Below are 14,130 nucleotides of genomic sequence, written 5' to 3'. Positions count from 1 at the left end.
TTTTCTACAAAACTGCATTTGTAACATAATGGAAACATTTTAGAACTCTGTATTTAGACATTAGGGTTGGACTCCAGTAAACCACTATGTATTTCCCTTTGTCTAAATGTAGTTTCTAAATGTAATTCTCCCGTTTTCTAAATGTAGGTGTCCCTGAGGGTGCCTTCCTGCTCACAGAGGGATAGCACTGCTGGTCCTGGCACTTTGTCTTGTCTGCTTCTGATGTGCTTACCTTTACTTTTTTGTTGCTTTTTTGCCTCCTGTTCTTCAGGCTTGTGTTTTTGTTTGCTTAAGCCTTTTACACTTTCATCGCAACTTATAGTATGAAGTGCAATTAAGGCCCGTCACTTTTATTTATTTTTAACTGTTTGTGAAAAGTCAGAGAAATAGTACTTCAGAGACTTGTCATTGTCTTGCTGCTGCTGCTGGCTCTTGATCACTAGATAAACTTTCCCACATAAGGTGGGATATCTCTGTGCTTATTCTTTTTTTCTGGTGCTGGTTTCATTCTGGCAGGCTTGACTTATTGCTGGTTTTGTACTGTAATGTTATAGCAAAAGGAAGTGTCAGAAGCATACGAAAAGACATAAATTATAAGATAAAACTCCAAATCCTAAATAAAAATGATGATAGAAGTGCTTTTTGTTCTTTGATTTTCCACCCGCCACTTCTTTGTCCTTATCCTAGAAATGCTAGACATAAACCTGAAACTTTTGTTTCATTTACTGTAATATATGTAAAATGTTGGAATGTTTTGTAGATCAGTTTCAGCTGGAGCAAACAAGAGTCCACCATGAACTCCTTCCTTCTATATTGCAGGCCCACTCCCCGATGGATGGGAACAAGCTATGACCCAGGATGGAGAAATTTACTACATAAACCATAAGAACAAGACAACATCTTGGCTAGACCCAAGGCTTGACCCACGCTTTGGTAAAAGTTCATCTCACTTCAGAATTTTTGATTCGCTTCAGTTCACTTAGCTTTAATTTTGCAGTCATAGTTTGAAAACTCTTTATAGTACAGCATATATACTATAATATAGTATAATATAATAAAGTACATATTCTAATTTGAAACATAGACCTTATTTAAATCCTTTTTTTAAAAGGAAACATAAAGAGGAATTAGTATATATCCTGTAGGAATAATGTCACCAGAGTTTCTAATGTTAGAAGTTGGGATTTTGCCATATGATCCATACAGTTCTTAAACTGGTGGCCTTCAGAGATGATTTATCTAAACGCGTTCCTATTAGTGGGTGAACAGTTTCAGCCAAGCTCATTCTTCCCAAAGACTTGCAAATATTTGCAGCAGAAGTGATTTTTAATTCCCAAATAAATACTTTCCTTTGTGCTACCCTAACAAGGACCTTGTTAAATAATAATTCATTCTATTTAAATACACTTGATACATATACCAGCTTATAATTCCAGCTTGTCACGGTGATGATCATGATGATACTTTGTTTTAAACACTGCAATAGGAAGTGTTGAGTGGTTTCTACTTTAATCCCCTTTTTGTAAGGTAACAAATATTTCAATTAGACTTCTATTACTGAAAATAGAAACAGTAACTGAAATTAAGGATCACAAGGTTTAGATGTGACTATTTAACAAAGCAGAACCGGTACCAACTTTTTGCAATTTTTTGATCTATATGAAAAGCAGAGCTGCAAGCACTTCAATAAAATATTGGCACTGCTGAATAGAAATACCAGCAGCATATAAACTCTAAACTGGTTTCTTAGTCCAAATAGTTGTTCTGATGTATTTAAGGTGGTATTACAACTTCAGTTTTTGTTTAAAGTCATGACCTCTGTATGTAAGCTTTATTGAATGCATTAATTTTCCCTTAATTTGTTTCCCCAATAGCTTACTATTTTCATTTCTTTTGGATTTTAGTTATTTTTACAGAGACATGGAAGAAATAGTAGGGGTTAAAAAAAGAAAAGACAGAAAAAAAAAAAAAAGAGGAGATCATTGTGGTTTTCAAGCTTTAGTTTTGGACTCAGTGCAACTAAATGAAAACAGTGTGCAGATCACTGAGTAGGTCAGGCTGAGGGGATACAAAGCCTTTGAAGCTTTACAGGGGTTGACCTAACAACAACTGTGGGCCCCTTTTGGGAGAGGCATTAACTCCATGAATGCCATATAAACACAGAGCTGCAAAACTCAACAGTCACTTTTCTGGTTTTTAGGTTGTTTTGTTTTGTTTTTGTCTTTGTTTTTCTGAAATGGTTGTTAGCAGTTTCAGCTTCTTTGTTTTGTAGGCTTGAGCGCTTCCATTAGACATCCCTTTGCTCTTAGAGTAAACACTGGATTGTCACACTTTGTTTATAATCTGCTCTCCAGTTTGTAGACAGGTTGAACCACTGTGCAACTTGAGCCAAAGGTGGGGCTTATATTGAAGGTTGTCAACTTTGGCAAATGTCCATCTTGGCTTTAACAGCAGTAAGAGCTGCAGACCTGTTTGTGTGTTGCAGGAGGAGCATGTGGGTAACTTGCAACTTCACAATTACATAATATGTGAATAAGGCTGAAAAGGAAGCAGTCATTTTGAAAATCGGTGTTGCCTTTTGCATTCAAAATGGTCAGGTCAATTATATTTACTTAAGTAGTCTTGCAAAATAAGATTTTGCTTTTCTTTGCATTACGTTGCAGGTTCAAATGATAAGCCAGATATACCAGCTGGAATTAAAAAGGAGTGAGGGGAAAAGACTTTAATTGACAAAAGTCATGAATGAGATGGATCTTGCTTCTCAGAACTGTATTCCAGTCCTGCAGATGGTACAGCCTAACCATAAGGGTGAAAGGAACCTGTTTTGTACATACTGAAACTCCATCAAATGTGCTGTGCAGTTAAACTGTAAGAAGTTAGAAATATCCAAAAGACTGCATAAGGGTTTCTTGCTGCATAGCTTCCCTTTTTGGGCCCACTGTGTATGTGTATCCCAGACAGGCTTGAGTACATGCCAAGGCTCTTTATTTTGTGGTCGGACTTTTAATCTGTTCCAGACCTTTTCAGTCAAAGAGCTCAAGTGTAACTGAAAGGGGCAGGAAAGGGAAAAAAAAAAAAAAAGAAAAAAAAAAGAAAAAGAAAAAAGGGAAAAAAAAAAAGCATGTGAGCTCTTCTGATCTGGAGTGACGGCAAATAGAGACAAGCTGCTAACTGCTGTTGAGCTTGAAGGAGTTTTCCTTGAAATCTTAAGTTGTACACATTGTATTGTGGTTTATGTTTTTGTCATTTGAGCCAACAAAATGGAAAATTTTATTCCTGATGTTTTCGCACTTGTGACCTTCTTAAGCTACTCCAGTAAAGAAGAAAAATCAGTTTGACGGAGCTAATTTACCGAGCCTTGCATTTATTTCCCTCCTAGAGATCTCAACTAATATGTGCTGTGACCCCAAATAGAACATGAATGACTCAGGAGTTTACTTTTCAGTGCTTAATATATGTTGAAAATCCTCATCCCTACATTATCATTTTTTTTCTATCAATATGTTTTAATCTATGGGCTTGGATTTTTTTTTTTTTTACTACTAATGCTTCCTGAAGGAAACATAGGTGACTTCGGCTTTGTATTTTTAAAGGTTTTGATCATTATCATACTAATATTAATAGAAAATGAGGGGAAAAAGAAGATTTTTCATTTGATAGTGCCACTTTCACTCATCTGAAGAGCTACTGAAAACAAAGCTGTTGAATGGTATGGGCAAACACTCTTCTGTTTCAGTGTTGAGAAACAGGGTTTGAAGAGTCTTTGCCTTTTCTGATTCTGAGTTCCTAAGTCCAGGGAGACCATTCTTATTTCTCTGTACATTCATCATCAGATGGCAACTTTGTATTCATCCTTATTTTCTGTAGTAGGTGTGCATATACTCCTTTTAAAAGCGGTGTTGGCAATTTTCCATTAATGTGGCTAAAAAAAAGAGGGAGGAAGGAGGATCGAGTTTGAAGAAATTGTTTTAGGCAGACACAGCTATGGATTTAACTGAGCTGAAGCGAATTTGGATATTGCATTCATGTGTATAAAACAGAAATAAAAGGATATTGCTGATATGATTCCTGAAGCAGTCTTTTAAGACTAATGGATCAGATAAGAGTTTTGGTCAGAATATCCTGCTGTGGAGTAGGCTGGCCTAAAATCTGACTTCTCCAAATAGGAGGTAAGGACTTCAAATGTGTCAGACCCAAGTCTTGGATCAAAGTGGGTTTGAAGTCTTCAGCAGCACAGCTTAAACTACTCTAAAGTCTTGTGACTCAGATGTTGGTCTTCCAGGTGTATGTATTTGGCATCAGAATCATTTTGAGGTATGAGAAATGACAAGCTCTCATATATAGTCCCTTACTAAATTTTAAAGGAGGGTCTTCTCCTGCCAAGCACAGACAATCATAAAAAGATTAATGGGATCAAAAGAAGGGGGGATGGGCAAGGGCTTCCTCAGGCTTGTGTTGGCAGCATTCTTTGTACTAGTAGAGCATCTGGTACAAACATGCTGACCAACCTTTCTCAGTGTCTTTGGAGGCCTCTTAGAAAGGGGCTTCATGTTACTACTTTTAAGGTTGTTTCTTTAAGAGAACTGGCCAGATCAATCTTGTATATTGTGCAGCTTTGCCTTTTAGCAGCTTCCGCTATTGTCCATTGGTCATTCTTCATAGATCCTGATGTTTTTCTTAGGCCTTCCAGATGATGCTGATATGTTTTCTTGGTAGTTAAAGAATGTCTCAGTATGAAGTTAGGCATTCTAAGTTGCTGGAACCGGTGAAGTAGATGAACATCTGCTTTTTCTATAAAATTAAATTTCCTAGAACCACTTGAAAGTTTGAAATCATTCAGCTTTATTGCTACAGGTTTCCAAGAATTGGCTTTTGTATCAAATCCCGTTAAAGGGATTTTTAACTGTTACTTCAGCTTGCAGATGGTAGGACTGTTTTTTGAAGCACAAGTAAAAAATAATTTGCCTTTGGAGGGTACCTAGTTTGAAAAATGAGACGGTGAACTTGAAGTGGAAAAATACTGGAAACTGGCAATTGATTTGTCTGTCTCTTTTGGGTTGACACAAATCTTAATTTGAACAGTAGTATTTCATGAGGGTAGTTAGGTAAGCCTGTCTCCAGGAGTTTAAGTAAAACATAATATTCCTTGAATTTTATTGTTGTTCTATTCTGAACTTCAGTTTTAAAGGTTTGTTGCTAGTGATCAAATTCGCATTAGGTATCCCAGTCTCTCTCCTTTTGGTTTTTTATATGTCAGGGCTGCCAAATGGGTTATTATGTGACCTCAGATTGAAATCCTTGCCTCAACATTTTTATCACTCCCACTTAAGGATCATGATGATAATTTATGGAGATCTCTATGAATTTTGGTTGAGGGGGAAGGGATAGCAAGATGGTGTTTAACGTCATTATGGAAAGTGCCACAGGGGCTCTGTATTCAGTAGCTGATTAAACTACTCAAGTAAGAAAAGGAATAGTAATGATTATTAAGGTCAGAGTATACAGTATACACACTGGTATTTTCTGCTTCTTTCTTTTGTAATGCAAGAACATTGTATCTTTAAAACAAAGAAGAACTATGAAGAATTATTGGTAGAAATTAAAAGGAAGTATTCCATAATGCTATTTTCTTATCCCTTACTTGTCTAATACTTTGTTTAGTACGTGTTTTTTCTTACTGGTTTGTCTTGTCTATGATTCTATGATTGTCAAGGCTAAGAACTCCTGCTGCCATGCTTCTTGTGACCATTGGTCAGAAAGAAGCCCAAACCCTTTGTCTGATCACAGTGGCCTTTCAGATCTTGAGTTTGAGATCCGCCTTCTATTTTCATACAAAAGCAGAACGTGAGCCACAGTTGGTTTTGATCTGCAAATTCAATGACATATCCTCTTTACGTGCCCTGTCACTAATACAAAATGGATGTTACTCATCTGAAAGGGCTGTTGTTATTAGATTGTTCCATACTTATGTTTTCCAGAAGAACAATTTAAGGACATCACTTAGGATGGGGAAAGACTTACTTGTTTTGTGGTGTGTGTCAGAATGTGTTCATTCTGGAGCAATATCAGTTTTCACTGAATTAGTGTCTTCTGTCAAAGTAAGCACATGTGAATCTGCAAAGGCAGATGAAATTTCACTGGTAAGCACCCCTTTGTTTTGAAGATGCTGCCCTTCTAAAATGGTAGTGATTGTCAGTGGTTGTTAGTTGTTTATCACATATCAGAAAATGAAATCTTGTTTTATTCAAAAGCATTGCATGCTTTTGTATGCATTGTATGCATTTAGATATCTTCACTGAATACAGTTCACTGAAGATATCATTAAATCTGCCCCCAAATATTGTGTGAACTAGCTGATGTAGAATATTTCATATACTAATAAAAATAAATATGAAAAACCTTTCATTGAGGATTTCTCAGGGCATTAGGCTTACATAAGTTCGTACTTTTTTTTTCCTCAGAATTATTCAAGCCTGTTTGAGAACAGAGATTTGTTGGTAACAATATCTTTATGCAAGCGTGAATAAAGTGTACCTCCACTGTTGTAACTAGAACAGCTATGACAGTAAAAGAAAACTGTACTCCTAATAAGGTCTTTTCTCCTATTATATTCTTTGAGCACTGCAGTTTGCATATCTCTGCTAATGAACACAGTGTTAGAAATGGAAGATGTGTCATTTTGAACAGATCACTCATTATCAGTGATCTAAGTGTATATGTACACACAATAATTATATACTCTATATCATCTAATCATATATAATCTAAAATTCAAAGAACTGTCAGCTTTCTTCTTTCCCTCTTTGAATTCAATCATGTTGAAACACGATTTCAGTTTCTTTTTTTACAGAAAAGTTTTATGGTGGAGATTTAGAGGAGGAAAAAGGTGTAGATGTTCTACATGTTTTACACAGGGTATATGTACTTCAAACAGCAAACATGATTTGAATGAAACCTGCATTTAAAAAAAAAAAGCCATTGCAAGAAGTTACACGGACGCTTGTCTTTTTGTTTTAATTAACCCAGCAAATATTATGTGGAAAGTGAGCAATGAAACTTCACCACCTGTTTGTATATAATTTGCTGATTGAACTTGGGTCTAAAATACAGACCAGCTTTGATTAAATACCCCCTGCCACATCTTCAGTTGAAAGGGATGGGCTTTGGTCAGCTGAGAGTCCTGCACTACATGCTGTCTTCAGGGTTTCATACATACAACTTAAATGGTATTAGCTGAGGTCTCCTCATAGTGTGTGCTATGCAGTGTGTCCCAAGCAGTTCTTCCACAGTACTAATAAGTGTGCTGTCAAGTTTCATTTTGTACGTAGATTTAAAAATAAGCTCAAATATTAGGAAAATAATTTCATCTTAAGAAATTTTAATTTCTCATTAAAGAATGGAAAACATCACATGTGTGTACCAAGCAGAAGTTTCTTATATCTATTTATGCTACTGCTGAATCTTGTTTAGATTTACTCTTTGGACCAGAGGATGGAATATTTCAGTTCTGAATCTGATAGGAGTTGAGCAAAACTATGTCATAAATATTGCTGTTGTCTGCTGTGGGAAGAGAGCATGAACAACAGCATTTTACTCCATTTAGTTCCTAGTGGGTTAAGAGTTAGCCTGGATATCTTCGTGGTGCTAAATCAATCAAGCTGGTGCACCTCTGCATTTTAGGATATAAAAAGATTTTTATCAAAAGGGAACAAAAGAACTGTGATTTGTACTTTTTATCAATGTCACTGTAGTGATAGATGAACTGAAAAATATTAATTTTATTTGAATACAAATAATAAACAGTTATCAATCCACAACTTGGACATGCTTCTGTAATAGATGACGTTTTCATCTGCTTTTATCTTATTTTAACCAATAGTCCAACTCTGGAGTGTGTGAATACTTCTTACAATGATGGAATCATAGAATGTTCCACATTGGAAAGGACCCACAAGGATCATTACTGAGTCCAACTCCTGACTCCATGCAGGACCACCCAAAATCCAAACCCCGTGTCTGAGTGAGGGTGTTGACCAAACACTCTTTGAACTTCTGCAAGACTGGGGCCGTGCCCACTGCCCTGTGCAGGCTGTTCCATGCCCACCGCCCTGTGGTGCAGACCCTTTCCCTCACCCCCAGCTGCCCTCCCCTGCCGCAGCTCCATGCCGTTCCCTCGGGCCTGTCGCTGTCACACAGAGCAGAGCTCAGCGCTGCCCTCCCTCCCTGTGAGGAGCTGCAGCCGCCATCAGGCCTCCCCTCAGCCTGCTCTGCTCTGGGCTGAGCACACCCAGGGACCTCAGCTGCTGCTGAGTAATAGAGCAATACTGTATAAGGACTGCAATCCACAAACGTGTCTTGTATGAAATTGGTGCAGGGCCCACAGTACAGGAAGGACGTGGAGCTCTTGGAGAGGGTCCAGAGCCACTAAGATGATCAGAGGGCTGGAGCACCTCTCCTGTGAGGAAAGGTTGAGGGAACTGGGATTGTTTAGCTTGGAAAAGAGAAGGCTGTGGGGAGAACTCATTGTGGCCTTCCAATACTTGAAGGGAGCGTATAAGCAGGAAGGGGAATGGCTGTTTACAGGGGTGGATAGTGATAGGACAAGGGGGGATGGTTTTAAACTGAGACGGGAGGTTTAGGTTAGATATTAGGAGGAAGGTTTTCACACAGAGGCTGGTGACACACTGGAACAGGTTGCCCAAGGAGGCTGTGGATGCCCCATCCCTGGAGGCATTCAAGGCCAGGCTGGATGTGGCTCTGGGCAGCCCGGTCTGCTGGTTGGCGACCCTGCACATAGCAGGGGGTTGAAACTCAATGATCATTGTGGTCCTTTTCAACCCAGGCCATTCTATGAAGTATCTCTGAAAAGAGAGCAGCTTTAATTATTTCCACAAGTCATTCTTACAAATCCCAATGGTGATTTGTTTTGTTTTGTTTTGTTTTTTGTTTTTTTGTTACAGCTCTTTTCAGTTTGAACAGAGGATTTTTGCCTCTGTTGCAGCAGAGCAAACTCACATCATTCAAAAAGCTGGCCATAGCTAAAAAAACACAAAAAAACTATGTAACTTCCAAGTGAACCTGAAGGGGAGAAGTGCTCTTCTCCAGTTCCTTCAGCAAAAATGCTGATTCTGATTTAAGGACAGTAAATTTTACAGCTTGTCCAGATAGTGAGATTTTTTTTTTATTGTTTGCTTAAATAAATGTGAATGTCTTTACATTTAAAGATAAAAACTAAGTTTAGTTTTCATGAGTGAAATGATGAATGCAAAAGGAAAGCCATCAAATATTCAGCTGTGTCTGTTAACCATAAGGGAGCTCTGCAGCAGCCATTGCATGTATTTCTGCATAGAGGAAGGGTACTGTCTTAATACAAACTGTCAGTGCCCTGGGACATGATTTAAATTGGCATGGAATCTTGGGAGAGAATTAGCCTTTTGTGTCAGAGTTGTTACCAGCGTGCTGGCCTTTTCTCTCTAGCACCAATGCCTGGTAATTATTTCTCTCTGTTGTTTTTTTACATTAAGGATATAGACAGTGGCCTAAACTCTTTTCAGTAACTGTCAAGTATTATCTGCTACAGTATGGTACAAGCATTTGCCTGCTGAGTTGAGTTGGGATATTGTGTTAACATTTGAAAATTGCTAATTCTTAATCTGTTCCCAAAAGCAGATTGCAGCTATTACGATTGACTGCATTCTGCAGAATGTAAATCTAAGCCATATTATAGGACTGCAAGATCTTTTTTACTGTCTTAAGTTGCTCCCCCTCTCTTTTTTTTTTTAAACTTGTCTGCCCCTCCTTCTCCTCCCTCAAATCCCCCTCTTTTAGAAACAAAGACTTGTTTGTTCCTTGTCTGCCTGTGAGGTCTTTGCAGCCTTCACTGTGTGGGTGCAGAGCCCCTTATTTAAATGCTTTCCATATTCCTGGAAGATAAGGAACAGGATGCATCAGAAAATCTGATAAGTTTTAACTCTAATAGATAAATGAAGCTCTCCGCCTTTGAATTCAAGGTATTTTAAAAGAGCTGTGTCTGCCTGGATCATCAGAAACTCATGAAGTGTGAAAATAATTCTGCTCCTATCAGATCCCACTGATAAGCATATTTTGTAGAATGCAAATTTGCACAGTCACGTCCTTAGTAAGTACTGGATAACTGAGAATTATAGAAAAATGAAAACCTCTGTTTTTCCCTGTCACTTAAACAAGATTTTTTCCTGCTTTCCTTTAATTAAATATTGTGTTGGAAATGATAGAAAATCATATTCTTTTTCCTGTTTATCTTGAAGATTGCATAACTGTGTAATCAGCAAAAATGGCTGATGACTGTATTTTCTCCCCACTGGTTCTCCATTTGAGTATGTTCTTAAGTCAGTAGAATTCAGTTAGCTATGTCCTTTTTTTTTTAGTCTCCAAACTAATAGTTTAATTTCATAAGCAAAATATTTCCCTTGCATGAAGAACATCTCTGTCACCTGTTCTGAATTTGAAGTCCTTACACTTGTTCTTCAATTGGTAAAACGCTTAGAAAATACTTCAGTGAGTACTTGAATGGGAATTTAGAAACTTGATCTTCAGTTCTGTTTCAGGTTCTGTTAACAAATAATATAATTAAATGCCTACATGTATTTACTGGTGAATATTAAGTATACACTGAAGTACGGGTATTTTGTGATGTTCCTGTTTGGGATGCACTTTTAGTTAGAGAAGGGACGTTAGTAGGCAATTCAGTGATCTGTTTTTTTGGAATAAAATGGAAAATGTCAGGCAAATGTGATTTTACAAACATGATTGCAGCTTAAATTGCAAAGTCAATAGATAGGAAAAGTGGAGCAATCTTTCATCAGAGTGAATGGGAATAATTTAAACAGCTGTCAGAAGGATATGTGTATATAAAATTTGGAAAACTTGGCATGAGAGGGAAATTATTCCCAAAGTTACATGTTAGTGGGAGAGACACCTGTGGAAGTACTGTTGGTATGTTGCATGCAAGAAAAGCAAATTTAATGTCCTGAAGGAATGTTAACAACATTGTATCTGAATGTCTAGTTGAAGTTAGAAACTGCTGAATGTGTGTGAGGTTACCTGTGACATAGCTTGGCTGTGAAGTGCATGAGGCAGGAACTCGGAACAAGGATGATATGATTGGAGATTACATCATAAAGAGAGCCTTTTTAACCAAATGAAAATTTATATTCTTCAGCCTCTGGGTACTTAATTTTTGTAAGCTGAGTACTTTGCTTTTGACTTAGATTGCCTTTTTCAGGTAATTTTGTGGGTAGTTTTAATTTTATAACCTTTGTTCCCCTTTCCTTTCAATTGTAATTGAACTTCCATCTTGCTTAATAACAGGATTTGAGTCCTGGAACTTCTGAAGTGTAGCACAGACTTCTGCTGGAGTTACAGAATTAGGCAACAGCAGGAGAAGACTTTTCATTTTTTCCCTACAAGCTCCTATCATTGTCTGGTTTCAAGGTCTAAGAGGGTAAGACACAAAAAGCAAAAGGCATGCTCCTGTTTCTAGATGGTATAGGATTCTGAGTAAAAAGGGAAGAAAGACAAGATGCATTTCCTGGTCCAGTAGTGTCATGTTCAGCTTGCTGAGAGCTGCTATGTGGACATCCTATCTTGCATCGTGTTCTTTAGCTCCAACGTTGCCTTAAGTTGGTAAATGTAGGCAGCCTAAGTGTTATCAGTCTTCCAGCAGAGGTTGTCCAATGGGGCTCCTAGAGCTTGTGTGAGCTGCTCACATCCTTTGCAGCACAGCGATTGGTGCTATTGGAACTTTTGCTTAGCATTTTCTGGTGTCTCAGGGCACAAGGACCTGTTCAGCAGAGAAACAAGCCTCCCTGTCTCTTCCTTTTGCTGTCCGAGCGACTGTAGCTCACACAGTAAAGCAGGTTGGCTCATTCTGGGCACTTCTTCCTGAAGTTTGGGTGCTAAATGTCTGACAAGCTGCTTCATTTTAAGCTCTATTCACTCCATCTTTAATTACAAAAAATTCTTTTGTTTTTCACCAGCTCAGGATGAGACTTGCAGGTTGGGATTGAATCTCCTGCCTTTCTGTATTCAATCCTTCTGCACTTAGTTGCAGTTTCTATTGCTGCTTCACCTGTTTACTTAACTTTACAGGAAGTTTTTATTTAATTTGTGATCATATGTATAAAACTCTTTCCTGAGTAACTACGTAAAATATTATTTCAAATTACTTGAAGCAATTCCACACTGTGCTCTCTTGAATTGACTGATGAAAATAGAACCCCCTATTCCTTTAGAATGTTGACTGTGTGAGAACCATGGAATGGTTAAACTAGAGAGTTGGCTCTATAACTATTGGCTGTTTTCTTCTCTCTTCTGTTCTTAATATGACATTTTTCTTCATATATTGCCTCTCAATGGAAAGATGAGCTGTGGCAAGGGGAGGGGAGCAAGACTGTGAAGCAACATCCATTTTTGCTGTGAGACAGACAATTTTAGACTTTCCTGGCACAAAAGAAAGGTGTTTGTGCACCTTAAGTGGAACACTCAAAAGACAGTGGAGACTGAAGGGCTTCTGAGAGAAAAGGTGATGCAGATTCTCTGAGATAACTATTTTAAGAAAGAAACTTTAAGTGTTCATGTTTCAGGAATTCCTTTTCTATGATGAAAACATTAATTCAAACTAAGCCAGTATATGATTTTCTTTGCACCAGAGCAACCTGGCATCCTGAGAGAAATTCACTGCTTTTTCTCTTCGTTCCCATAAACCAGAATCCTCATTCTTAGAAAAAAAAAATTAAAATGCTACTTCTCCTGTGACAGCTTCTACAAATGCATTGTGCAGCATACTGTTAATGTTAACAGATTCAGGCTGTTGAAGACAAGATGGAGAGCTAATTGCAAAATTGAAAGCCTTTGAAAATAGTGCCCTTATGATGTATTCAGTCTTTGCCAGCCTTCTGTTCCACTGTGGGAACTCCTGTGCTTCTGTTGACTTTAACTCTTGTGGAGAGAGCATCACGTCTGTCAAGCAGATGCATTGTTTTGTAGAACAAAATAGGTTTAAATTTTGCCTTCTGGGGGAACGAAACATGGATTCTCATTGTGCATTAGTTGCGCAGAAAAGGTGCATCATGGAGCCCTTGTGGGGAAGCAGAAAGCAAAGAAATTAGTAAAATATTTCCTGTGTAAATGGTAATATTTTTGTCTGTGTAATTCATCTGCCATTCCTCTAACAGCACTGATTTTGCATGTCAGGATGCTCTAGAAGTCTAAATGGAGTCTGTAATACTCAAAACTGATTCAAAAAATGATGTGAATGGTTGTTGTCTGACCTGTACCCCATTGCAAAGATACAGCATGTAACCAAGGTAGCTGGATCGAAATGAGATCTCATCTGTGCGTTGGTGATTCTAAGATTTCATGTGAACAAGAAAAGTGTTTTTGCACTATTCGTGGCTACATTGACAATAATGTATTGGGAAGAAGAGCGAGTAAGCATTCTAATTAAAATGGAATTATTCTCCTATCACTTAGACACTGTGCACCAATTAGCACATTTAACTCTGTTTTCAGGAGCTTTTAGAACAACTATTACACTTTAACGTGAGAATGTCGCGTCGATTTCACAGGAATAATGCATGTGAGCATACATTTCATGCTGAACATCACTATGACTGCAAGTTTTGTATGGTCATGGTTTGTAATTTCTTACTGTATCCTGTCTAAGGATAGTACTTGCCTTATATTTGTTTGAATTTTATTTTTAAATGTTTATTGTTTTGGTTCCTTAGCCATGAACCAGCGAATCAGCCAAAGTGCTCCGGTGAAGCAGCCACCCCCTCTCGCTCCTCAGAGTCCCCAAGGTGGCGTCATGGGTGGGAGTAGCTCCAATCAGCAACAACAGATGAGACTTCAGCAGCTACAGATGGAGAAGGAAAGGCTGAGACTGAAGCATCAAGAACTGCTTCGGCAGGTGAGGCCACAGGTTAGACACCTACTTCCGCTATTTCTTTTGTATGTTATATTTTGTTTTGTTTTGGTTAAGTTTTGCTGAGTCTTAAAGACTAGTAACTGTGCAAAAAGCACAGATCTAAAAAGGTCTGAAGTCATTGTGTTAGTGGTATCAGATTGGTAGTGAAAGCATCTGACTTA

The 14,130-nt window shown here is 38.0% G+C and overlaps 1 protein-coding gene across 8 annotated transcripts in view; it reads left to right on the top strand.

The window, feature by feature from the left end:
- YAP1 (Yes1 associated transcriptional regulator) overlaps positions 1-14,130 on the top strand; it is an 84,935-nt gene that overhangs the window by 51,621 nt on the left and 19,184 nt on the right. For 2 of the 8 annotated variants that reach the window (XM_090133945.1, XM_090133947.1), the window contains exons 4-5: positions 820-933; positions 13,770-13,963. In XM_090133945.1, the coding sequence (XP_089990071.1) occupies positions 820-933; positions 13,770-13,963 (308 nt within the window). The remainder of the gene's footprint in view (positions 1-819; positions 934-13,769; positions 13,964-14,130) is intronic. The other 6 variants (XM_090133946.1, XM_031595880.2, XM_090133948.1 and 3 more) reach the window with 3 other exon arrangements.

Source organism: Phasianus colchicus, chromosome 1 (assembly GCF_987193195.1).
Source record: "Phasianus colchicus chromosome 1, bPhaCol1.hap1.1, whole genome shotgun sequence".
Taxonomy (NCBI): Eukaryota; Metazoa; Chordata; class Aves; order Galliformes; family Phasianidae; genus Phasianus; species Phasianus colchicus.
This window is presented reverse-complemented; position numbering and strand designations above follow the sequence as displayed.